The 26346-nt window shown below is 36.8% G+C and overlaps 1 protein-coding gene across 14 annotated transcripts in view; it reads left to right on the top strand.

Moving 5' to 3' along the window:
• PTPN13 (protein tyrosine phosphatase non-receptor type 13) overlaps nucleotides 1-26346 on the top strand; it is a 235368-nt gene that overhangs the window by 118113 nt on the left and 90909 nt on the right. For 10 of the 14 annotated variants that reach the window (XR_003430610.1, XM_027095877.1, XM_027095881.1 and 7 more), the window contains 7 exons: nucleotides 12545-12640; nucleotides 13031-13124; nucleotides 19312-19534; nucleotides 23130-23204; nucleotides 23326-23500; nucleotides 25410-25563; nucleotides 25976-26114. Coding sequence is in view for 13 of the 14 variants with exons in the window: in XM_027095877.1 (XP_026951678.1) it covers nucleotides 12545-12640; nucleotides 13031-13124; nucleotides 19312-19534; nucleotides 23130-23204; nucleotides 23326-23500; nucleotides 25410-25563; nucleotides 25976-26114 (956 nt within the window). In the remaining variant the exon portion in view is untranslated. Of the gene's footprint in view, nucleotides 1-11532; nucleotides 11624-12544; nucleotides 12641-13030; nucleotides 13125-13418; nucleotides 13513-19311; nucleotides 19535-23129; nucleotides 23205-23325; nucleotides 23501-25409; nucleotides 25564-25975; nucleotides 26115-26346 lie in introns of those variants that run through there. The other 4 variants (XM_027095878.1, XM_027095875.1, XM_027095886.1 and 1 more) reach the window with 3 other exon arrangements.

Here is a 26346-nt window from a genome sequence, read left to right as displayed (position 1 = left end):
AATTATATTTGCTTTAGACTAAAAGCATTGTTTGAAAGGAATGTTTGAGGTTTGGAATTCAAAAGCAATAATTTTATTAGTTATTTAGTTAAATAATTTACTGGTTTTATGCTGTGCTTTCTTTTTCTAAAGGTAGGATAATTTATGTTAGCCGAGCAAAGTACAGATTGCCAATATGAAGATTTCAGCTAGTATACAAAGAAGAAAAAAAATGGAAAATAATATAAACCCATTTATCTCATTTAATTCTTATGAATAGTAGGCTTCATAGATCCCTTTTCTGTGGACTAAAGCATTTAAAAATATTAATACTCTGGGGGCTTCCCTGGTGGAGCAGTGGTTGAGAGTCCGCCTGCCGATGCAGGGGACACGGGTTCGTGCCCTGGTCCAGAAGGATCCCACATGCCGCGGAGCAGCTGGGCCCATGAGCCGTGGCCGCTGAGCCTGCGCGTCCGGAGCCTGTGCTCCACAGAGGGAGAGGCCACAACAGTGGCCCACATACCGCAAAAAAAAAAAAAAATACTCTATACAGTTTTTGTGATCTTTACAATTGGAAGTTGCTACTGGGTATCAGTAATTTTAGAATTAGAAGAGGTCTTAAAGCACATGTGCTTGGGCTTGTGAAGATTTAATAATGTACCCAAGATCACATAACTGGTTAATGATAAAGTTTCCATTGTTATGGGAGATTGTAGATTTCCATGAGAGATTTCAGCATTCCGTCTAAGAATTTCCCACTACATGTTACTTCTTAATTTTTAAAAAAGGATGTGTTGCAGTGTTCACTGGGATAATACAACAGTCAGAAGAAAAGAAATTGCTAAATTGCAGTTTGTTCTTTGGGGCACATGAGGAGATTCATTGAACTAATGGGAAAGACAGTTGTCTCCTTCAACCTCAAATGTATAGCCCTTACCTTAACCCAGGCCCCATCCTCTTGAAAGGAGCCTGTACCTAAATCAGCTCCATAGCATCTCCTCAGCTGACAGCATCAACCAGCCAACTAGCACAGGGGAAATCAGACTTTAAAATCACAGAGTTTGGTGTTGGAAGGAATTTGGATATCATTTAAATCAAACATCTCATTTTCAGAGACCCAGAGTAGACTAGTTTGCCAAAGGAAAGACATAATTCATAAATCATAACAGAGCTGAATTTAGAATCCGGGTCTCTGAAGCCCCAGAATAAGATCTTTTCTATTCTGCCATTCTGATTTCAAGCAGAAACCAGAAACATTTCAGATATATTGTTGGGAAAATATTTTACTGCCTGGGAAGTTGGACATTCAACTAACCACCTAAACAAACCCCTTAGGTCTCTTCCTAGTAAAATTATATAATTTTTAATACAGTAAAACAAGATATAGAGGCTCATTTGGTTTTTCCTTCAATAAACCACACTGGATATGGGTTAAGGTGGAGCTCCATTGTGTCATATCCTCTATTGTGGCAGATAGTGGGATTTTGTTTTGCTTTGTTTTGGATAGTGTTTTGATGGGGCTCTACTGCGGTAGGATCTGTAAGATGGTTATCCTGTACCTGATGGCATAAGAGAGTAAACTATCAAAAAGCAGTGATTGGTATTGAGTGCTCTAATTTCTTTGGGAACAAAATAAAGTTAGGAACAAAAAAGATCCCAAGAAAGAAATTGTAGTTGAAGTTTAAACATAAGATTATTATGATGATTATTAATAGTTTTCTACATTCATAAAGCAGTGAGGGAGGGGCAGGAAGAAACATAACAGCTTTCTCTCATGGAAACTAGTTTTAAAATTTGATGTCATTCCCTTTTTTTGCTTTATTCTTTTCATTTCACTCTTTTCACCTCAGCATAGGACTGTACTGTTATACACTTTTCCCTTCTTCCCTGTTCCCAGTATTTTCTTTTCCACCTGTCTCTACTCCATCTCAAGATCTGAGAAATTGTCTGTTTTCTAATGAGAGTATCTGTTGTCGTGTCATTTGTGGTGTAATCACCACACACTCCCTATCCATTGCTCTGTGGGTTGGCAGCACATTCCTGATTATGAGAGATTGAGTTGGAACCAGTACTGTGAGTATAGTATGAACAGCACTCCACACCCTGGGTGGGGACTATGAATAGAATTTTGCTTCCAACAGTCAATCTACTTTATGTCTAAATTAAGTATCGTTTCCTTTCTTTCAGTGCTGTGGCCTCTGGTCTAGCCTAGTTTTTGCTGTTCTGTGACTGTTGTGTGAATACAGCTTAAACTCTGTTGTGCAGCTAGAGTATGTAAACACTCAAATATGTGAGCTTGTTCTCATTATTAAGGCACCTTAATGTTTCATTTCCATTCACATTCATTCCATTGAACTTGAAAGTGCATATACTTTTTTTTTTTTTTTGGCTGTGTTGGGTCTTCGTTTCTGTGCGAGGGCTTTCTCTAGTTGTGGCAAGCGGGGGCCACTCACTGAGCGAGGGCCTCTCTTGTTGCAGACCACAGGCCTCAGACACGCAGGCTCAGTAGTTGTGGCGCATGGCTTAGTTGCTCCGCGGTATGTGGGATCTTCCCAGACCAAGGCTCGAACCTGTGTCCCCTGCATTGGCAGGCAGATTCTCAACCACTGCACCACCAGGGAAGCCCGCATATACTTTTATAGTTACATTTCTGAAGAATAGGAGGATGGAATCATAAATGTTACAGTTCATCATAGGGGATGCTACTAGTGACATTTTAAGGAGAGAGAGAAATATTTTCAAAACTTATCTTTTTTTTCTAAGAGCCAAAATTGGTAAAGATGAACTACTCAGTTTTTATTTTTTCCTTATTTCCCTTAGAATAGCAACCCCCCCACAAAAAAGAAAAAAAAAGATTGAGTCATTATTTGGATTACTCCATGAACTTAAATAATTTAAATAATCAGTTTCCACAGAAGTAAATATGAATAAGAAGGGATTTTATGTGATATTGGTCAAGTATCACATGTACTTAAGTATTAATGACTTTATTATTATACTACTAAGATATAAAATATTTTGTAGCTCTGAAGAGCACACTATTATAGATGGATTCAACATCTTAACCAGAAAGAATCAAGTGCCTACTATGTTTCCAGGGCTGAAATTTAAAGAGATTTATGTTTTAGACCAGCATTGTCCAATGGAACTTCAATGGAGGAAATGTCCTATATGTACAAAGTCCAGCTCTGTAGTTACAAGCCACATGTGACTGTTGAGCACTTGCATTGTAGCTAGTGCAACTAAGGAACAATATTTTATTTAAAATTACCTAGCCATTGAGTGCAGCTTCAAACCATTCTCACACAGTTAGTCCAGTAAAAAAATAACCAAAGATTGGTTTGACAAGCATTTGAGAAGAAGTATTCAGTAAGTCATTCTTTAGCTTAAAAACAACTGAGCATAGACATTTACTTCTCTTCTTTGATTTATCCAAGTGAAAAAAAATGAAGTTGCATTTTTAAATGCTAAGGAAAGTTACAAGTGAAACCAAAATGAGCTTTCCAGTGTCTATAATCATAGTAATATAATACTGGTTTTGGAGTCCACAGAAATCAGAGGGTACTTTATCAGAAATTAGGGACCTAATTTAAATCTAACTCATACATAGTTAACATAGACCCAGTTTGGCTTTGATATAGAAACCTTCTGAAAAGCATGGATCGATATGTTTTAAGAAAGATTTTAAATGGATCTTACTAGTAATGAGTATCATCACAAGGTTTAAGACCCAACAGTTTTAGCCTCCAAAATATTTCTTCATTTCATTCCAGTCTCTCAATTCCTTTGTTGCCCATGGACTATAGAACTAGCTTTCTAAATTGATCTCTCAGCTATAGTTTGTCCTCTGTTTACCTGCCATGCAAATTTGAATACATTTCTTCTCTGCCTTCAGCCATTTAATAACTTTTTATCAACTGAGCAGGATAAAATTCAGGCTTCTTAGATTATGGTATTTAAGGCTTTCCATTATTGTGTCTCTCCAGTCTCACCCTTTAGCATTTCCCATCTCACAAGTCATTCCAACACCACGGGTATTCGCGCGCTCTCTCTCTCTCCTCCCCTCCCACTCCTCTTGCCCTCCCTCACCAACTTCCCTCCCTCCATACAGGCTATTTTATATTTTCATGCTTTTATTCATGCAGCTTTCTGCCTTAAAAGACTGTCTAAGCTTTCAGGCATTGCGTAGCTCAGGAAGCTTTCTCTCATCTTCCCACTTCCAGACGCTGGCCTATATTTTTCATTGAAATTATTTGTTTTGAAGAGCTTTTTTCTCCTCTCGTAGACACCAGAAATTTGCCCTGGTCTAATTCATGGCTACATCCTTAGTATCTACGACTATGCCTGGCATATAATAGATAGTCAGTAAGTGTTTGTTAATCTAAACTGAATATTGCAACATGGCTATTAATATTAAATGTTTAGTATATTCAGTGGTGCTAATTTCAGATATGGAATACAACAATATTCTCTGATGAATTATGCTATATCATGAGGAGAAATCCCACCTCCTTCTCCTCTGTTTTGTCCAACTCTAAGAGAAAATCACATGCTTGTCAGTCACAGCCTGACCAACCAACAGCAAATGCAATCACTTTCCTTTAGAACTCTGTACTGTTTGGAAGCTTTAGAAGGGGCAGTTGAAGTCATAACAACAAAGGATCCTGGAGGATGCTAGAAGAGTGGTACAGCTGGCCCAGATTTATGGCTACTGCATTACACAAGACCATCATAGAGGAACTGTTCACTCTTGTTGCATTCCTACTCTGCACAAATTTTACATCTATAAAGTAATTTATATTTCACAGAGTATTTCTCCATATACCTTTCCTCATTTATATATATTCATACTTGCATGTGTTCTGTTTCTCTTTGTTAAAAATTCTGTTGATCACGCCTAGCTCTCAAAGGATTTTAGAATATATTCTATTCATGTATCATGCAGCATGGTGTAATATAGAATACAGTGGACTCTAGTGATCATAAACAAGGTACCATCTCTAATCTCCAGAAATTAACCCCCCTCAAAAGAAAGCATAGAGGAAAACACTTCATACATGAATACATAATGTTATTACTTTTGTTTCTCTGCTTTATTTGAAGGTTGAAATATTTTATTTGTTAGGACCTATAACTATAAAATGCAGCGTTTTAAATATTTTTTTATAGTTCTGAACTATAAAACCCGTCATTTTAGTGCATTTCTCTTTGAAACGTTTATCTGTAATTTGGGTCATGTATTAAAGGTAAAGAAATGCCAAGCTAAAAGTGGTTATTTAATTCCTGATGTTGCAATTGCCTGAGTCTCAGTTCCTTCGTGTTACGTGTCTGAGCTTGAATATGTGTCACTTGTAAAACGTGTTTTTAGATTACAGTTTGCACTAGCTTAGATACATTTTAATGTGAAGGTTGTAGATGTGAACTTTTCATCTAAAATAGCTCTATATAAGCTCAGAATATCATGCAAGTCTTCATAATTCCCTAACCATTAAAAGTATAGTGTTCATGACCACATGCCACAGCTTCATATGGTTAAAGTGTTAAGTGTGTTAAGTGTTGGTGGAAATTATGACTCTCAGTTGTCAAGAATTTATGACAAAACACTAGCCTATTGAAAAGCTGCCTTTTAATGTTGCTATATAAATGTGGAGTCAATACCATGTTAGAGCTGCAGTTTAGAGGATCAGCTTACAGTTAAAGAATAATAAAATATTTGTCAGTTGTGGTTTTTTTTCTTTTTTTTTTGGCTGCATTGGGTCTTCATTGCTGCGCCTGGGCTTTCTCTAGCTGTGGTGAGCAGTGGCTACTCTTCATTGCAGTGCACGGGCTTCTCATTGAGGTGCCTTCTCTTGTTGCAGAGCACGGGCTCTAGGTGCGCGAGCCTCAGTAGTTGTGATGCGGGGGCTCAGTAGTTGTGGCTCGCAGGCTCTAGAGCACAGGCTCAGTAGTTGTGGTGCACGGGTGCACGGGCTTAGTTGCTTCACGACATGTGGGATCTTCCCGGATCAGAGCTCAAACCCGTGTCCCCTGCATTGGCAGGCAGATTCTTAACCACTGCGCCACCAGGGAAGTCCTGTCAGATTTTTATACCTTGTAATCTGACCAAAAAAATAGTACACTCTTAATTATAGTAAAGTAATACTAGAAATTAAAATATATCTTTAATTGTCAGAGTATGTATGATTACAGAATCTCTATAACTAGACTTCTATCCAGATGTTAATTCTTTAAGCCATTATTCTCTAGTCCCTATTCTTCTCATTCTCTCACCACTATTCTACAAAATGTTTTTTGGAGAGACTGTATTCCTACGTGTTTTGTGTGTTTTACATACATATAATCACACACTCAATTTGATGTACTGCTTTTTTGGTAACATGTATTCAGGCTAATTTTATTCTCCCATTTTTTCTTTTGCACTCATTATTATTTCTATGCTAAGATTGTTAACTACAACTTTATTTTCCATGTCTGAAAACTAAATACATATAGGAAGTCAAAGAGAAGAAAATCATCTAGCGAAATGAGGAATATTCATGATCCTAAATGAACTCTAGTACACTGATTTACACAATGTAGGTTTCATTTAAATATTTACTAGCTGAGAAAAGAAATTTGCAAACCAACTAATTAGATACTCAGTCTAATTTTATCCCACAAAAGGCAAATAAATTCAGTTCTCCAGTTGTAATGGTGACAGCTTAAAATTTTGCCATTGCAGTTTTAACATTGCAATGAAAGTAGCCACCTGTATTTTATAAAATGTGTATTTGAACATTCTTAATAGGTCCATTGCACATGATCCAAAAATTTTGGCATTCAGGAAACTTTGTAATATTCTATAAATACTTAAAAGCATCTCTTTGTTTTAAAAAAAATAACACTTTCTAATTAAAATAACAATCACTAGGTTTTGTTGATGCGGGGAGATGGGTACATATGAGGACTTGTACTCTCTGTTTTTGTGTCTGTTTAGAAGTTTTCATAATAAAAAGTTGTGTGTGTGTTTTTAATCACTCAGTTAATACCACATTTGTGGGATCTGGACCAAATCTAAAGTGCTAATACTATACATTTAAATATAGATAGAAAACATATCTGTTGTCTGGATCCTCCAAAAAAACTCATCAATAACGGTAGGACACCTTGTGGAAAATTAGGGATTACCCTTCTTTTGCAGACCAGAACAGAGGAAGAAAGCTACTACCTATCTAGTTAATGTCTACTGGGTGCCTTTTGTGTAGGTCATCAGAAAGCCAAGAAGTGTTTCTATCTGTCAGCATGGAAAATATGCCTCTATTATACACCAATGCAGATTCTCTTGGTAAAGGACATGTAATTTTATAGTAATTCCTGAAACTGTTACATTTATTATTTAATTCAGAAATGGAAAGCTTATAAGGGCTAACCTTTCTTGTAAGCAGAACTGAGTAGTAAATTTTGGCTGAGAACTTTAATCTGATTCTAACCTTTTTATAACCATGACTGTGTAGTAAATATTGCCTGGGAACTCGACGCTGGTTATATCTGCCATGCCATTAAGTGAAAGGAACATGGTTAACAGCGTTTTTTTTTTTAAAAGATGCATTTCGGAATACAAGAAGCTCACAAAAGATTCCTACCACTTTAATTAACATAAACACCCCACCCCTACCCCAGCCTTAGAAGGGAAAAGTTCTTCCTGCCCCTTAATTGTCCTGCTAAGCTAGTCATCTAGTTTGTGTTTCCAGAGTTTTTGTGCCCTATTACTCTGAAGCGGTAAAGCATCATAAGGCAATGTCCTCCCTCCCCCCGGGTGTGGTACTGAGAACATTTACAGACCAGTAGTTCATCACGGGAAGATGATTTATTGTTATATATATTTTTGTGTGTGTAAAGTTATTTATTTGTTTATTTAGGCTGTGTTGGGTCTTCATTGCTGCACACAGGCTTTCTCTAGTTGCGGTGAGCGGGGGCTACTCTTCATTTTGGTGCGCGGGCTTCTCATTGCGGGTGGTTTCTCTTCTTGTGGAGCATGGGCTCTAGGCGTGCGGGCTTCAGTAGTTGTGGCACGTGGGCTCAGTAGTTGTAGCTTGCAGGCTCTAGAGCGCAGGCTCAGTAGTTGTGACGCACAGGCTTAGTTGCTCCACAGCATGTGGGATCTTCCCAGACCAGGGCTCGAACCCATGTCCCCTGCATGGCAGGTGGATTCTCAACCACTGTGCCACGAGAGAAGTCCTGGTGTTATATTTTTAAGAAGAGTTTGTCAAAGTTACATTAATTTGTCTTACAGAGGAACTCAAGGATTGAAAAAAGTTTACTAGTGTTGTCAGAGTATAGGAAACAAAACATAGGTGAGCAAAAGACAGGGAACGTGGACGCTATGAAATAATGTAAGAATAATTATAAAGCACCACCAGAGAATGGATATTAAAATTTATTTACTCTCATATAGCCAATTTGCAGAAATAGTTATGAAGCAGTAAATTCAATTAATATGGGGTGTGAAATTGTTATTGCAGGCTTAACATCCAAGTGACTGAAATTCTCTCCTCTGTCCACTGAATAGGTTTGTTGCAACTTCCTACTTTTCATTGTGAGGTAAAACCATATTGCCTCCATACATTTGGGTCTTTCCCTTGGCCTTGTTGATTTTACTGTCCTGTAGGTTACAATGCCAGGTTTGTCATTTGGTCAAGTTACGTTGGGAAGATTCCTCAAAACTTTAACGTGGAGGTTCTGTACAATAAAACAAAAAGTTCTTTGGTGCCCCTTGAAGATAGCAGTTCTTCTTACATAACCATTTAACTATGTTCATTACATTTAAATTAGATAAAACTAATAAATAAATTAGATAAAACTGTTGTTTGACATCTTCTACAATCCTTTCAAATCACGTTCATCTTAAAACAGAGGAATTTTTTTTATGCATTTTTATTTTATGTTTTATTTTTACTTTTGGCTGCGTTGGGTCTTTGTTGCTGTGCATAGGCTTTTCTTTAGTCATGGCGAGCGGGGGCCACTCTTTGTTTCAGTGCACAGTCTTCTCATTGCGGTGGCTTCTCTTGTTGTGGAGCATGGGCTCTATGCATGTGGGCTTCAGTAGTTGTGGCTCGCGGGCTCTAGAGTGCAGGCTCAATAGTTGTGGCTCACGGGCTTAGTTGCTCTGTGGCATGTGGGGTCTTCCCAGACCAGGGCTCGAACCTGTGTGCCCTGCATTGGCAGGTGGGTTCTTAACTACTGTGCCACCAGGGAAGCCCACATTTTTTTTTTTTGGCTACGTCGGGTCTTTGTTGCTGCACTTGAGCTTTTCTCTAGTTGCAGAGAGCGGGGGCTACTCTTCACTGCAGTGCACAGGCTTCTCATTGCGGTGGCTTCTCTTGTTGCAAAGCACAGGCTCTAGGCACATGGGCTCAGTAGTTGTGGCACGCAGGCCTCAGTAGTTGTGGCGTGTGAGGTCAGTAGTTGTGGCTCACGGGCTGTAGAGAGCAGGCTCAGTAGTTGTGGCACACAGGCTTAGTTGCTCCGTGGCATGTGGGATATTCCCGGACCAGGGCTCAAACCCGTGTCCCCTGCATTGGCAGGCTGTGGCACCAGGGAAGTCCCAGAGAGAAATTTTTTTTTAATCACTTATTTTACCATGAGACTTCCCTGTGGTAGAATGGAATCATTTTTTTTAAAGTTTTGGTACATACTTGGATTTTCAATTCCAAAACTCTTTTTATTAATTATAGTATTATTTGATACTTACGTTCACTGTATACAAAACTGGACAAAGTAGGAGTCTTCTATATTGTGCATGCTTCTCCTGGTAAACATTGTTATAAGAACAATACACAACTTCCTCTCCATCAAGTCCATGGCCAGTCATTTATCCTTCAACTCTTCCCAGTATTACTCCTATCCTTTGCCTCAGCATGAGCTCCCAATTTTTCCAGCCCATCATTTCCATCCTGGTTTCCAGCCTGGTTTCTGTGGTGCCATTTAACTATTTCATTCATTTATTCATCTCTTTTTCTTTTAACAATCTCTGTTAAACACCTCCTAGCACAAGGGAATAATTCATTTTGTGAAGTACCCGTCCTCAAGTTTGCAAACTAGTAAAAAAGAAACCCTCACATACCTTGATTATCTGCTACCATGAATCCCATATCACTCCTCAGTTCTAGGTATTTCCCATGGTCTGCTTTCTCTAGTGCCTAGAAAAAGCCACAAAACCATTCTGATTGGTTCCAATAAAATTCATGCATTCTAGCCTAATCTAAACTCTCACTGTAACATAAAAGCTTTCATGGTTTTTTTTTTTTTTTTTTTTTTTTTCTGACTCAACACTTTTTCACAGCAGAATTTCTTTACTCTTCTCAGGAAGTGATTTACTTTTTTTTTTTTTTTTGCGGTACGCGGGCCTCTCACTGTTGTGGCCTCTCCCGTTGTGGAGCACAGGCTCTGGACGTGCAGGCTCAGCGGCCATGGCTCACGGGCCCAGCCGCTCTGTGGCATGTGGGATCCTCCCAAACCGGGGCACGAACCCGTGTCCCCTGCATCGGCAGGCGGACTCTCAACCACTGCGCCACCAGGGAGGCCCGTGATTTACTTTTATTACCAGGAGTATGGCAAATTTCTGATGAGTATCTTGGGATTCCCTCTGTTTTTTCACTCTTTCCTTTGTTCATTATTTCTTTCTCTTAAGAAGGAAAGGTTCTTCCTCCCTGCTAAATTAACCATCCCATGTATGTTGGTTTTTTCCCATCTCCTCCTCCTGGTTCCTTCACATTTTTCCATCAGTTTTCCCCACTATCATTTGCAATCTCCTCCAATCTACAGATTTATTATCCACTGCCTAAAAACATCCTCACATTTCACTCTTCCAAAAAGACCCTAATAACTCATCTAGTCTCATTTAGTTTATTTTTTTAAATCTTTTTTCTTTCTCAAACCCTCAAACTTCTTGAAAGAATAGTGTTACTCCTTTTCTCAATTTACTATCATTTAGTCTGATTTGGTCTCTCACCTGTCTGTGCAATGGAAATAGTCCTCTTAAAGGTCATCAGTGACCTTTGTGTATCACATATATTCATCTTTTCATTCATTCATTCATATTTACTCAGAAAATATTTATTTTGTGCTTGCTATGCATCAGACACTTGCTAGACACTAGAGGTATATCTGAAAAAGGCACAATCCTTTTTGTCAGAGTTTATAATTTTGGTAGAGGAAACAAACAAGTAGAGAAGGAAATATCAATATTAGGCAGTGGAAGAGTCACAATTTTTTAAGCATAAGGCAATATGAAAGTACAAGAAGCAATATCTAACTCAGCCTTGAGTTGGTCATGAAAGCTTTTGTGGACATGAAAGATTTTTTTCCTTTAAGGCTTCTCTTAAAGGAAAAAGAAAAAGTATTCAAAAGAAAAGGGGAAGAAAGGCATTTCTAGCAGGGAAAGTATCTTTCAGGAGAGAATCTAAAAGTTTATATGCTTTTGGTTATCTGTAAATTCAGTAACACAAGTGCAAAATTTGGAGAAGTGGATGGTGATGATGCCCTGGAACAAGGGTTCTACCTGGATTGAGTTTTTAAAGTTCTTTTTCAATGTTTGTGTATTTCAGTGTGCTTTGGGCGGGCAGGCAGAGAAGAGAGGTCTGTGCTTTTCATCTGATTCTAGCAAGTAAGAACCTATGACTTCAGAATATGAAGAGCTACTGCTATAAATGTAGTCAGGGACCACCTTATGGAAAGGCTTTGAATACTAAGCTAAGGAGATACTAAACTGTATCTTGAAAACTCTAGTTTGAAGAAGTTTAAGAAATACAGTATTATGCTCAGATTTTCATTTCTGGAAAGTTCACTCTTTGTCATGTGCATTATAATACGAGACAAGCAAGAAAGCAAGACTGCAGAGGGGAATCTAGGACACGTGAAGTAGTCCAGGCTTGAGCTGAATAGTCATCTATGATAGTGATCATGAGTACAAAGAAGAGGGGTGAGTCAGAAACATTTAGAAGGTAGAATTTAGATTTTAGTGGAGTTCTGCCCCCCTGATACAGAGCACACACCGTACATCCCTACACAGCTCCCCCCGCCCCCCACCCCGTCCCCACATGTCCCGTCTTAAGTATTTTGTACTTCTGCTTTTTAAATTATTTGAACTTGGGACTGTGTCTTTGGATTTTCCATCCTCATAGCACCTAGTGCAAAGAATGATGTTTCTGTAGCATACACTGTATTCTAAGAGCTCTGCATATATTAATTCATTTAATGCTCACAACAACCCTATGAGATGCACACACTATTATACCCTCTTTTCAGTTGAAGAAGAGTCACAGGAAGGTTAAATACCTTCCTAAAGTCATGCACCTGGTAAGTACTGGACCCTAGCAAATCTAGCTTCAGAGTCCAGGCTCTTAACCCGTATGCCAAACTGCCTCAAAACTGTAGTCACATTTTTGAATACCACCTATCCATTATTAAATTTAAAGCAATGTATAAAAATGTTCTAGTCTCACAAGAATAAATTTAGTGCCTTATTTGATTTGTGTGGAACAGCTAATGAGTTTGCTTTCTAATGTTTATGTTTTAATCCTTTCAGAACCAATTCGAAGATACAAAACTTACCACAGTGATATCTTTAGTACCTGCAGTGAAAGTCCATCTATTGTTTCCTCTGAATCAGATTTCAGAAAAGGTGAGAGGGATCTGAACAAGCAAAATGTTCTTAAGAAACCATGATTGTTCTTCTCTTTCAGTAGTGTTGAGATATAAGGTGTCAAAAGAATAATTCTATGTAAAATTTTTTAATTATAAAAAACTTCCAGTTACTCATTTTAACGGTATTATAGGAACTTAATAGCAGTTTCATCAAATAGCAGTGTAGTCATTTTCATAGTAGAGAAAATAATTGTTTTCAAAATAACATGACTTACCTTTAAAGAGTTTATTGACATTATGTCACTAATTTGATTACATGAATATGATTTGTAAAAATTATCTTATGTGTCTGCTGAATGCTTGAGTTTTAAATAAGATTACTTGATATTTTTCTCACTTGTACTATTTTTGTTTCATTCACAATTAGTGAGAAAAAGTGAAGTGTCAAAGAGATTTGAGTCCAACAGTGGTCTCCCAGGGGTAGGTGAAACCCCAAGTCAAGGCCAGTCACAGAGACCAAGGTATGTAATATGAAAAAATGATAATATATTTCCTGTTGCTGGTGTTTTTTTTTTCTTTGTTAGAATCAAGGAGAATTTTAAAAAATTATTCTTTTTCCTGTTTTCTCCATTTTCCTTTTCCTTTTCCTCCTCTTTAAGGTCTTGCAAATTCATTCAATTATGTAAAAGATGTTACAGTAGTTTGAGTTATTGGAATCTTTTAGAATTGGCCCTGATTATTTATAGTTTGTGCTTGATTTTTAAATTAACATGAATATAAAATAACTTATTAACAGTAAGGAAGTTCTGAAGGCACGGCATTAAACATCTGTGAGAAGATAGTAAACTTTGATTTCTAAGAGAATAATACTTCTTTCGAGGTTGAATGGGCTCAACAAGCAGGCTTTCAGTGAGTATTATTTGTTGAATGAATAATTAATAGGTTACTACTGAATAACCTATTATGTAAAAAGTTAATTTTTCACTACATTTTTCCTGGCTTAAAAGAGGTCATCTTGTATTTTTTAAAGCCCACTTCGGGCTGTTTAGAGTTCATTTTCATACTGAAATACTCAGGTTTCTTATAAGGTGTGTATTATTCTTGTGCTAGGGTTAGAATGGTGGTATTATAGGCATGGATTGATTTACTTTGTTTGAACTGAAAAGTGTCAAATCAGTAGTGAATATATTAATGTGTATCTTTTGCAGGTGTGTACAGGTTCCTTACGTGAACAGAAGCATGTTATTAATGTTACACATTAATTTGAAATTCATAATGTGATATTAGAGAACAAGAGGTTGCTTCCAAATTTACTCCCAAATGACAGGAATCCTCTTAAATTTGATATCAGTTCCTTTAGTTCAAGTGCCATTATATACAAAAGAATCATTTGAAAATTAACAAAAACTTGCCCCTTAGTTGATTAATTCTGGCAGACACTGTTTCATACCTGTAAACTATTAATAGACCAGGTAACCCTAGCCATGTGATTAAAGCAGACAATTTATCCAGGGTTTAGACTCCAAGTAATTACATTGCACTAAAATTATTCCTTAATATTCCAGTTTTTATGAAACTTGTGTGTTTTTCTCTTCCCTCTTGTTCCTTTTAAAATAGTCTGAGGGACTTCCCTGGCAGTCCAATGGTTAAGACTTCACCTTCCAACACAGGGGGTACAGGTTCAATCCCTGGTTGGGGAGCTAAGATCCCACATGCCTGGAGGCCAGAAAACCTCCATAACATAAACATAAACATAAAATAGAAGCAACATTGTAACAAATTCAATAAAGACTTTAAAAATGGTCCACATCAAAAAAAAATCTTTAAAAAAAAAAGTCTATGATACTTTCTTTGAGGAAAGCTCTAATAAGTATTCATTTACCTAAAGTGGTATGATCTTTGCATAATAGCATTTTCTATTTTTATGACCCCATTGTGGTAATAGTATTTGTGATTACTATTTTGGTAATTTTGACCAAAGAGGTAAGAGACAAAGACAGATCTATGCTTGATATTACATAATTTTGTTAAAGAAGCAAAACTGTTTTGGGATGACCAGCCATATGAAGCAAATGTTGAATTGCACTAAGCTCTGTGTTGAATTGAGGAAGTCACTCTTCTCTATATATGTAATTTGGAGAAAACTTATAAATAGTTAACATGATGCCCTTTTAACTTAATCAGAAATAGGAGTAAAGATAACAACTGGAAGAATTGTTGGGATTATGTGTTGATCGATTGATTTTTTTTCTGTTTTTTTCTTTACAGTAGGTCCTTGTTGGTTATCCATTTTAAATATAGCAGTGAGTGCATGTCAATCCCAAACTCCCAATCTGATTGATTGATTTTATAGTCAGTTTGCTAGTTATTTAAAATACATATTCCTCCAAACAAAATTGAACCATTTTGTGAGTCTTATTTCAATTTTCTTTATAAGGTACCTAAAAGCGTCAGCATTATAAAAGAATCTTAGTTTTGACTGTTTCCAGTTTAATTTTAGGAAACATTAACATTGAGGCCTTAGCTCATCAAATCGTAATTTAGTGATAAGCTACCTTTTATTTCACACTTTAAGAGGGTAAAAAACACAACATAGTGTTCTTAACATCTGTATTAGATAAAGTTATAGGTGAAAAAAAATATTTCAAGGAGAAGTAGATTGTCAGGTCTGTGTATTTATTACATTTAATGTAAGGTGCTAAACTCTACTTCTTTTAGAGTACCCCATCTCTTCTTTCTGCGCAAGGAAAAACACATTAAAGTAGTGTCCAGATTCCTTATTCAAGTGCAGAGTTTTCTGTATGTGTACAAAGGCTTCTGATAATATCCTTAACATGCTGGTACTTAATCGGGAGGTTCTGTTTGTTCTTTAGGTCACATATTTGTGAGATCTATAAATAGTTCTGTATTTAGACATGTTGCCTGCTTCTTTATAAAATTTCCATTTCTTTAGCTAGAATGAAATGGAAAAACAGATCGAGACAGTGCTATTGATTTGTATCATAGTGGGTGGGGGGAGATTAACAGGAAATTATGAGTCAGATCCAGAAGAATGAGTAATTTTTGGATTTTGAGCTATCAAAAGTGTCTTTCAGTGACCAAAAAAGATATTCAAAGCTGTTTTCCAAAGAGCAACTCTAAGTTTTTTTTCTGTGTTAACTTTTGAAGTACAATTTTTACATAGTGCAATTCCCACTGCTTCTGTGCCTATCTGCTTAATGATGTAACCATTTTTTCTGTCTCAAAAGAACCTATTTATTCATTCCTAAATCATCTAGGTTTTCTGAGTTTTTTGTTCGTTTTTCTTTTTCTTTCTTTCCTTCCTTCCTTCCTTCCTTCCTTCCTCCCTCGCTCCCTCCTTCCCTCCCTTCCTTCCTTCCTTCATTGGGTCTTCTTTGCTGCACGCGGGCTTTCTCTAGTTGCAGTGAGCGGTGGAAGGGAGCACCACTCTTCCTTGTGGTGTGTGGGCTTCTCATTGCAGTGGCTTCTCTTGTTGTGGAGCACAGGCTCTAGAGCACAGGCTCAGTAGTTTTGGTGCATGGGCCTAGTTCTGCGGCGTGTGGGATCTTCCCAGACCAGAGCTCGAACCTGTGTCCCCTGCATTGGCAGGGGAATTCTTAACTACTGCGCCACCAGGGAAGTCCCTGTTCGTTTGTTTTGTCTGTTTAGTTTGTTTGTTTTTTGCCTCTCAAATATTTCAATCTTTATAGGAATTTCTACCAGATATTGTGTTGGGCCAGATAAAGTGATGATCAGTCATTTTTTGCTACCTGTTAGTAGGTATAAAATAATTTGAACAAGAAGGCTAATATATTTGATGAAAATGACAGGTGTGAGTTAAAATGTAAAGATTCAAATTCTTACCATTTTCCTTGACCCCATTAAGTGAGAGTGAGCCATAAAATCATGTTCAATCATTTGCGCAACAAATGATTATTGAGTACCTGCCATGTACTGGGTACTTATAGGTACTGGAGATGGAGTCATGAACAAGATCAAGAAGTCCCTAAAGAGATTTTCTAGTGCTGAGGGATAGCCAGTAAACCACTGAAAAAACAAGTAAGTAATGCACCATCAGAGTGTGATGGTGCTTGGAAGAAAAATAAATCAGGCTAAAGGGTTAGAAACTACAGGTGTGTGATGTCCAAATTCTAGTTTTCATAGGGTAGGGTGATCAGAGGAGGCCTCTCCCAAGGGGCGACATTTGAAAAGAAAACTATTTGCAACAAGGAAGTAAAACATGCAGATATCAGGGGGAAGAAAGTTCCAGACAAAAGGAACAGCAAGAGCAGAGGCCCTGAGGTAGGGGAGATATGTCCATGTTAGAGGAATAGCAGGAAGGGCAGCATAACACAGAAGGCAGCAGAATGAGTGAAGGGCAGAGTGGATGGTAACCAGGACCCAAATCATATCAGACCTCAAAAGCTAAGGTGAGCACTTCAGATGTTATTCTAAGTGTAATGGGAAGCCATTGGATGGTTGAGAGCATAGAGAGCCATGATCTAATTTACATTTTAATGGAATTGATCTGTTCTGTGAAGAACAGATTGCAGGAGTAAAACACCAGTTAGGAGGCAATTACAGTACTCCATTTGAGCTGCATACAGCACAGATTAGGTTGCTAGTGGTAAAGAAGATTCAAATACAGATTTCTTCAGGGTTGTGCCCTGCAGGATTTGCTGGTCATTCAGATGTGGGATTTGTAAGAGGAATCAAGAATGACTCCAAGTTGTGTCCTAAGCAACCAGTGAGTGATTGAGAGAAGGTTGCACGTAAGGAAAAAGTATCAAGAATTTGGTTTTAGACATGTAAGGTTAAAGATGCATGTTAACATCCAAGTAGAACACTCACTTAGGCAGGTGAGTAGAATTAGAATTCATGGGAGAGCCTGGAGTTATGGGAATATAAGATAATTAAGACTAGGTGACTACATGAGATCAGGTAGGTATGAAGACTGTGGAGACTAGAAAACTCTGGAGGTCTGAGCACTGTTGCAGTCTAACATTAAGAGATTAGAAATGAAGGAGGAGCCAGCAAAAGAGACTGAGAGGGAGGAGCCAGTGAAGTAGAAGGAAAATAAAAAGAGCATGGTTTCCCAGAAGTCAGATGTTTAAGAAGAGGAATGATTAAGCAGCTGTATGTTATATGATGCTTAGAGATCAAGTAAGATGCAAACTAAGAATTATCCTTTGGCTTTGGTAACACAGAAGGTAGTCATTTTTGTGACTAGTTTTGGTGAAATGGTAAGGACTCAAACTATTGGTCTGAGTCCAAGAGAGAGTGGGAGATGAAATGGAGATAAAATTTAAAGGACAGTTTTGAAGAAATTTACTCTAAAAGACAGCAGAAAAATGAAACAGAATCTGAAAGGGGGTGTGGAACCAAAGGAGGATTTTTTTGTTCTATGTAGAAAATAGTGTAGCATGTTTGTATGCTAATGAGAATAACCTAGTGCATGAGACTAGTGATGCATGTGAGAGGGTAATTGCAGGAGCAAAGTCTTTGGGTGGGGGAGAGGTCTGGAATCCCATGCACGGTAGAGGTTTGACGCCTGTATAAGTGTGCAGGAGATCCATCCGTTGTAACAGAAAAGGACAGCAGAACATACGGATATAGATTTGGAAAGTCCAGTGGTAGAAGGATAAGGAAGTTACTTCCTGATTGCTCCTTATTTCACCAAGAAAACTGAGGAAAATTCATCAGTTGAGAGGAGACGAGGGAGAAAGTATTGGAGTTTTGAAAAGAAAAGACAAGGATGAAAATATGAAATAGTTCTCTAAGAAAATTAATCACCAGGCAGTACTAAGAACCCACTGAGATCAGTCAGCATGGTTCTGCAGTTTCATGAGAGTTGAGGTTGAATGCAAAGGAATGATTTTAATGATGGGCCTTAGAATTCAAGCAGTGTAAGAGCAAGAGAGGGTTAATAGAGAGAAAGTGGTAGAGTCAATGGACTACAATTCCTGATAGAGTTGGTGAATTATTTGAAGGGGAGTGTAAGAGGAAGTAAGCTAGAAAAAATAAGGAGATTAGATAGAGAGGGTATTGAAAGATAGAAATAGGAAATTTTAGAGGTGGTGCAGTTATTGGTAATAGCCAGCATAACAATGGGCGTAGATTGCTGGCTGAGGTGGAGGAGGCCAGGGTGTTGGAGCACTCTTCAATCTCTGTCACACCACCACGAATGATGACAGCAGTAGTGGTGAAGACCGCTGAGTCAGCCACTTAAATCTTTCATGAATAAGGGGGAGTTGACCACAGGACAATGTCTAGAGCAAAGCAGAGCAGTGTATGGTGTGAGTTCATAGCATGTACTTCAGAGAAGATGGGGGCTCTTGGAGGACGGGTTAGTAATGATCTGGAAGCTGAAATAAAAATCACGGGGAATCTCTATCGCATGTCCCGGCCCACTGGTGCAAGATTAGGAGAATAAAACAGCCCCGATCTGAGAGAACTGCAGGGGAAGCAGTTTTCAGAAGATGCTGGGATGTTAAGAGAAGAGGTGAAGGATGTAGATCTACCTACAAGTGGGACACCATACTATATTAATATATTAAAAATAGGACTCAAATATTACTGCAATGGTTCTTCTGAAATGAAAAAATAAAATTTGTTTACATTCTTGATACCTTACTTAACATGACTTTTTCTTGTTTAGACTTAAAGTAATTGTTTTCTTCCCAACCCTTACTTTTCTCTTCTATATAGCAGACAATATGAAACACCCCTTGAAGGCAACTTAATTAATCAAGAGATTATGCTAAAACGGCAAGAAGAAGAAATGATGCAGCTGCAAGCCAGAATGGCCCTTAGACAGTCTCGACTGAACCTGTATCCAGGAGACACACTCAAAGCTTCCATGCTTGACATCACCAGGGATCCCTTAAGAGAAATGGCCCTAGAAACAGCCATGACCCAAAGAAAACTAAGAGTAAGTTGATTCTCAGGTTATTGCACCTAAACTTGGCCTCATAGGGTAATGTTATACAAAGTACTTTAAAAAATTCTATAGGTATCCTATAGGTTGCCTGTAGTTAAAATTGAAATCTCATATTAGTTTCCATTGGTGTTAAATATCTTGTTGGTTGATACTAAAATAAATATTTAGCTGTTTTCATGATTTCATTTTTAAAAAAACATTAGATGGAGTTAGAGTATCTTAACTGTATATTTTAAAAATATATTCATGAACCTAAAGTCAACTGGCTTTATTCAGTATTGTGGCGGATTATTTTTTAATATTAAGAAATTTTTTATCCCACAAACCAAGAATATCAGAGATAGAGAGTTCAGAGGTGGTTCAGAAGCTCAAGAATGCTATCAAGCGCATTCCATCTTTATGCTCTGCCATTCTCAGAATTTTGACAGTAATTCTCTTTATAGTTAAAGGATGACTGCATTATCTCCAAGCATCATATCTTCATATTACAATATCCAAAGATAAGAAAGAACAAATCTTGTGTCTGTGGGGAATTTTTCTTTTATGTGTTTAGTTGCTTTATTTTTCTTTCAATATATATCCTCTATATTTTTATAAGCATAAGCTCAAAATGAACATAGTCTTTTCTCATATAAAATATCATGAACATTTTACAACTTTTATAATACTATTGTTAAGGGCTGTAAAGTACTCCATTATGTGAACATACTGTGTACCATAATTTATTTAATCAGTTTCCAGCTATTGGACATTTAAAATGTTTCTAATTTGTAATTGCTATAGAACATCCTTATAGCTAAATCTTTGCAGATAACTTCCTCCAAGTAGAATAGCCAAGTCAAAGGCAAATACCTTTTAAGACATTTTATACATATTGTCAAATTGCCCTTTAAAAGTTTCTTCCAATTTATGTTTCCTCTGATCATGTCTGTTTTCACCATATTCTTACCGACTCTGATATTATCATTCTTTTTTTTATTATTATCACCAATTTGATAGATGAGGCAGTATCTCATTTGTATTGTTCATTTACAAATAATTCTTCAAAAGCAAAATAAATGTTAGGAAAGTGATAAAATCTAGAATGATTTTTTTCTTTTTAGTCCTACACTAAGAAAGTATATTATCTTATTCTGTTTTGGGTTTTCTTGCTTATTTCAAAGAATCTTCCTAAAAGCATATTTGTCTACCCTGAAATTGATAGAATTCAAATTTTCCTCATAGTCTTCTAAGGAGAAGAAACAGTATTGCATGGTGAAAATTACACTGAACTACAAATTAGAAGACTTGGATTCAGTTTCTAATAATTCAATTTCTAATAATATGTCTTTATGTACATTTTTAAACCACTTTGTGTCTCATTATGCTAATTTTTAAAATGTGGAATTGGGTTGTAATTTATTAAGACAGTGTCTAATTTTTTGTATTTTTTTTTGCGGTATGCGGGCCTCTCACTATTGTGGCCTCTCCCGTTGCGGAGCACAGGCTCTGGACACGCAGGCTCAGCAGCCATGGCTCACGGGCCTAGCCACTCCGCGGCATGTGGGATCTTCCCGGACCGGGGCACGAACCCGTGTCCCCTGCATCGGCAGGCGGACTCTCAACCACTGCACCACCAGGGAAGCCCAGACAGTGTCTAATTTTAAAGTTATTAGATTCCAATAAAATACAACTGAATTTATTTCAAGCCAAAGGGAAGAAATTCAATAAGGCTTCATCAATTTATCATTATAACCAATACATTTGTCAAAATTAAGCAATAGGCAGGATAGCATGGGCTTCCAGTAATTAAAGGCCCACATAAAGCATAAAAGGCACCATATATACACATTTTTTTCTAAAATCATAGTTTCAGAGAGCTAATGCAGAACTTTGGCTCATTAGAGAGTCTCTACCTTTATAGTATGCCGCTGTTATGTGTCATCTCACTAAAAACCTGTGTTTCCTTTCAGTCAGTCAGTGTGTGCTTTCTTCATCAGAGACGTGCTATATCAATGACTAGAGAATTTGAACTGTTGGTCGTTGAAGGACCACACAGTGTTTTCTCTAAAAAAAAAAAAAAAAAAAGAGCAGGAAGGGGAAATTCCCTAGAGGTCCAGTGGTTGGGACTCCATGCTTCTACTCCAGGGGGCCCAGGTTTGATCCCTAGTGGAGGAACTAAGATCCTGAGAGCCGTGCAGTGCAGCCAAATAAATAAATAAGTAAATAAAATAAAAAGAGTAGGAAGGCTATATTTTTGAGGCTGAAAATAGTACTAGTATTAGGAGGAACAATTTCACAGTTGAACTAATGTTATTTCCCAAAACATAAGTTTTTAGTTCTTTTTTTTTCTGTATTATTTTTGATGCAGACAGATTTTTAATGTTCATACTCTATTGCCTCATTTGATCTGTATCAAATTCTGTGTTTTCCATGGCAGACTATTGTCATTTCTTCTACTCTGTTTCTATTCTCATTTAAAATGTGTCCTACTGGTTCGTTGAGTATTAACAAATGCTTACTGTTAAACTTTTACTTAAATGGTACCTGTCACATGTTCCACACCTGGCTGTTGGATAGAATTCCCACATCAAGCAACCAAATGAATGTACAGTGAAATGCAAAGAAGAAACCAACAAAAATAAAACTCCAGTAACCCCCCATTAGTTCAAACACATGCATGCACGAAAGCACGCCCCCCCGCACACACCATCTGCCTTTGGCCTAAAAATTAGCCCTGTGTTCATTCTACCTTTTGCCCATTTGGACATAATTTTTCCATCTATTCTGAATGCTGCTCCCTCCTGGAGTCTAACTTGTTTTAAGTTATCTCTTCAACCAATTCTCCCCTCTAGGCAGAAAACCCTGGATATACAAGACATAAAGGGAAAGAGTAGATTGAAAAGAAGTAAATGCAGAATGTGGACTCTACTCTCCCCAGCTCCTGAGATATTATTTTCTTACTAGAAGCAGCAATAGGGAGCAGAGACTGTGATACTTATAATATCCCTAGTTGTCACTAATTAGAACAAAAAAGGACAGGATTCCCAGAACTTGATTACAGATGGATGTGTCTTTTGTAATATCAAAATAGATGTTGTCCAATAACTAAGACTTGTTTTAGGACAAATTGAATATCATTCTCTGAAATAATGAAATTCTGTTCAATAACTTTACACATTAGCATTATTAAACCAAATCCTTATGTGAACTTGACAACTCTATATTACTTCAGTAATTGAGACTGCTATTTTGGGGGGGGGGGTAGTTTGAGTCTACCTGGAGTCCAAAAAATGAAAACCTTTATTTACGTAAAACAATATAAAGCCAGGCTTTATATTTTATGTTGCTGGTAGAAAATGAAGCTGATAGAACTTCTATTCACACTTAGTGTAAGGCATATTCCATTCCCGCTCTTGGCAAATTCCACCATACTTCTTTATTGAAAGTTTTTACATTTGTTTCAGATCACTAGTTCTAATATGGTGGCCTTACATGTAGTTGTTTATTATTATCATTACTATTATTATTATTACATTATTTTCCTTTCATGGAAAGAGCTAGAATAAATGATAAAAACTATTGATTCTACTTCTGTGATTCACAGAATTTCTTTGGCCCTGAGTTTGTGAAAATGACGATTGAACCATATATATCTTTGGATTTGCCGCGGTCTATCCTTGTAAGTAATAAAACCACTTGGTGTCACTTTTAGAAAATAATTTTAGTAATGATTTTTTTAAAACAGTAAAATTCTTATAATATTTACATTGATAACTTCCATTCATTTTTTTCAATTGTAGACCAAGAAAGGGAAGAATGAGGATAACCGAAGAAAAGTAAACATAATGCTTCTAAGTGGACAGAAACTGGAACTGACCTGTGATACCAAAACTATATGTAAAGATGTGTTTGATATGCTTGTGGCCCATATTGGCTTAGTGGAACATCATTTGTTTGCTTTAGCTACCCTCAAAGGTACCAAGGCATTTTAAATTCAGGGTATAGTATGGAAACTTGGCAACAACGACTTCCTATATCTGTTCTGCCTAACCTTCTTTTGGGAAATATTAACTACATGGATATGTCAGCATTGAGAAGTAGGAGTTAGGAACTCCCTTCCTTTTCCTAACTAGGTACATTGTTTTAATAGCCGTGTCTTTTTAGCATCTTCTGTACCTGATCATGAAGATTTTTCTCTGACATTGGCTATATAAACATAGATTTTAATTGTTATATTTTGGGGACCATAATTTTGCCTACATATGTACTCTAGAAATTAGTATTCTGCTAATATGAGTTTGAATATATAGCAGGACCCTATTTCTGAATTTCCATATCAACTTCTTCAGCTTACTATCCTAGAAACAGTGTCTTCCTAAATGTTGTCAGTTGATGACGGAAAATAAGTCATTTCACATATTTTAAGCATAACATCCACTGACCTGTGACGTTCACAACCATGGGGGTCTCAGAACACAGATTCAGTAGAAACTGCTGCTGTTTATCAATTAGAATTGTCATAGCAATAAGAAACCCCTTGGGGACTTCCCTGGTGGCACAGAGGTTAAGAATCCGCCTGCCAGTGCAGGGGACATGGGCTTGAGCCCTGGTCTGGGAGATCCCACATGCAGCAGAGCAGCTAAGTCCGTGCACCACAACTACCGAGGCTGTGCTCTAGAGCCCGTGCACCACAAGTACTGAAGCCCATGTGCCTAGAGCCCATGCTCCGCAACAAGAAAAGCCACCGCAATGAGAGGCCCATGCACCGCATCGAAGAGTAGCCCCTGCTTGCTGCAACTAGAGAAAGTCCACACGCAGCAACAAAGACCCAATGCAGCCAAAAATAAAAATAAATAAAATATAAATACATTTTTAAAAAAAGAATTAGTTTTTTTTTTACAAAAAGAAAGCCTTTGAAGCTGGGTTTAAATAAATATTTCTTTAATATTACTATATTTATAAATTACTCTTCAATACTTCAGATTCCTGTTTACCTCAAAATATAACTTAAAAAGCTTTGACAACAAAGTACAATAAATTATAATTGAAGGATCAAATCACCCTGAAACCCTACAAGATCAGGATAACACCATCTTTGTCATACAAGAAATATGTCTTTCAACTTAGTTTATTGAATTCTTGTTCCTTAAACACTAATAATTCATTTTGTAGAGTCATCCAATAAATATTCGATTAGTGCCTATTGATGTTCTATCACTTTACTAATTACAGTTTTAGACTAATCATGTAATACTGTCTGTATAAAAATACTCAATTAGTCAGAAGTTTGTATCTAATTTTGTATCTAATTTCTTAAACATTCTGGATAAGTCAGATCTTACTGACTAATCTTTTATTTGGAGAGAATCAAGAATTAAATGATGCATTAAAACTAAAAATAAAATGATGATTATTGTTCCTTCTAGGTTTCAATGGTAGCTCAACTATAACAAATATAGCTAATATTTATTGAATGCTTACCATGTGCCACATGCTTTAAACTACCAAATATTTTATAACGATTATGTCATTTGATCTCTACAACAACCCTAAAAAGCAACAATTAGCACTATCCTGATTTTACAGACAAGAAAATTGATGTCTAGATAGGTTACATAATTTATTCAGTATCACACAGGTAGTAAATGATGTGGCTAGGAGTTGAATCCACATCTGTCTGTCTTCAGAGCTCTCATTTATAAAAGACTGAGCCATACTGCCTCCCATCCATATGCAGTGCCTCAGAATTCCCTGTCATACTTCTTAACAATCCTGTTTTATTCTGATAAAACTGTTTTGTGTAAGTCTGACCAAAAAATGAAGAAATTAAAAGAAAACATGAAAGTATTTTTATTTTATCTGAATATTTCTCATTCTGTTCTAGATAATGAATATTTCTTTGTTGATCCTGATCTAAAATTAACCAAAGTGGCCCCAGAGGGATGGAAAGAAGAACCAAAGAAAAAGAGCAAAGCCTCTGTTAATTTTACTTTGTTTTTTCGAATTAAATTTTTCATGGATGATGTTAGTCTAATACAGTGAGTACACAAGAGTTTCTACGTTTCTCTTTTTGGCCCCTGGTGTTTTGACCCTTTAGTTTACTGAATTATTTTATTCTGAATTATTTCAAATAATTATTGAAATAATTATTTTCAATAATTATTTTATTATTGAATTATTGAATTCTGATCAATGATATTATTTTATTCTGATCAATGATAAAGTCTTATTTATCATTGCTTATTATTTTATTCTGAATTATTTTATTCTGATCAATGATAAAGTCTTCTTTATCATAAAAGAAGTATTTCCTTCAATATAGTTTATTAATTTCTTATGCTTAATTATAAGCCATCTGGGCAACTAAACTTATATGCCAATAAAAAAAAAATCACCCCAAGATTCAAGATCAAAAACCTAGATGTTTTGTGTATGTATTTGTTTTCCCAGACATACTCTGACCTGTCATCAGTATTATCTTCAGCTGCGAAAAGATATCTTGGAGGAGAGGATGCACTGTGATGATGAGACTTCTTTATTACTAGCATCCTTGGCTCTACAAGCTGAGTATGGAGATTATCAACCAGAGGTAGGATTTATTTTTTTCTCCAGGACAAATTTTGCATTGGTGTTCTTATCCTCGGCATGATTAAAGACTAAACCTGGTTGAGGCGTTTGCTGTTTATATCTGGAGATTATTGAGGCTAGTTTGGTGCCTCAGAATGACCAAGTTCCCCGTGTATATTGGTTATTTCAAATCATGCAGTGTGGGATCTTTCTTTCTTTCTTTCTTTCTTTCTTTCTTTCTTTCTTTCTTTCTT

Source organism: Aethalodelphis obliquidens, unplaced genomic scaffold (assembly GCF_003676395.1).
Source record: "Aethalodelphis obliquidens isolate GAN/ISIS:26980383/991018 unplaced genomic scaffold, ASM367639v1 scaffold95, whole genome shotgun sequence".
Classification (NCBI taxonomy): domain Eukaryota; kingdom Metazoa; phylum Chordata; class Mammalia; order Artiodactyla; family Delphinidae; genus Aethalodelphis; species Aethalodelphis obliquidens.
The sequence above is the reverse complement of the archived record's forward strand: the minus strand, read 5'-3'. Positions and strand labels throughout refer to the sequence as shown.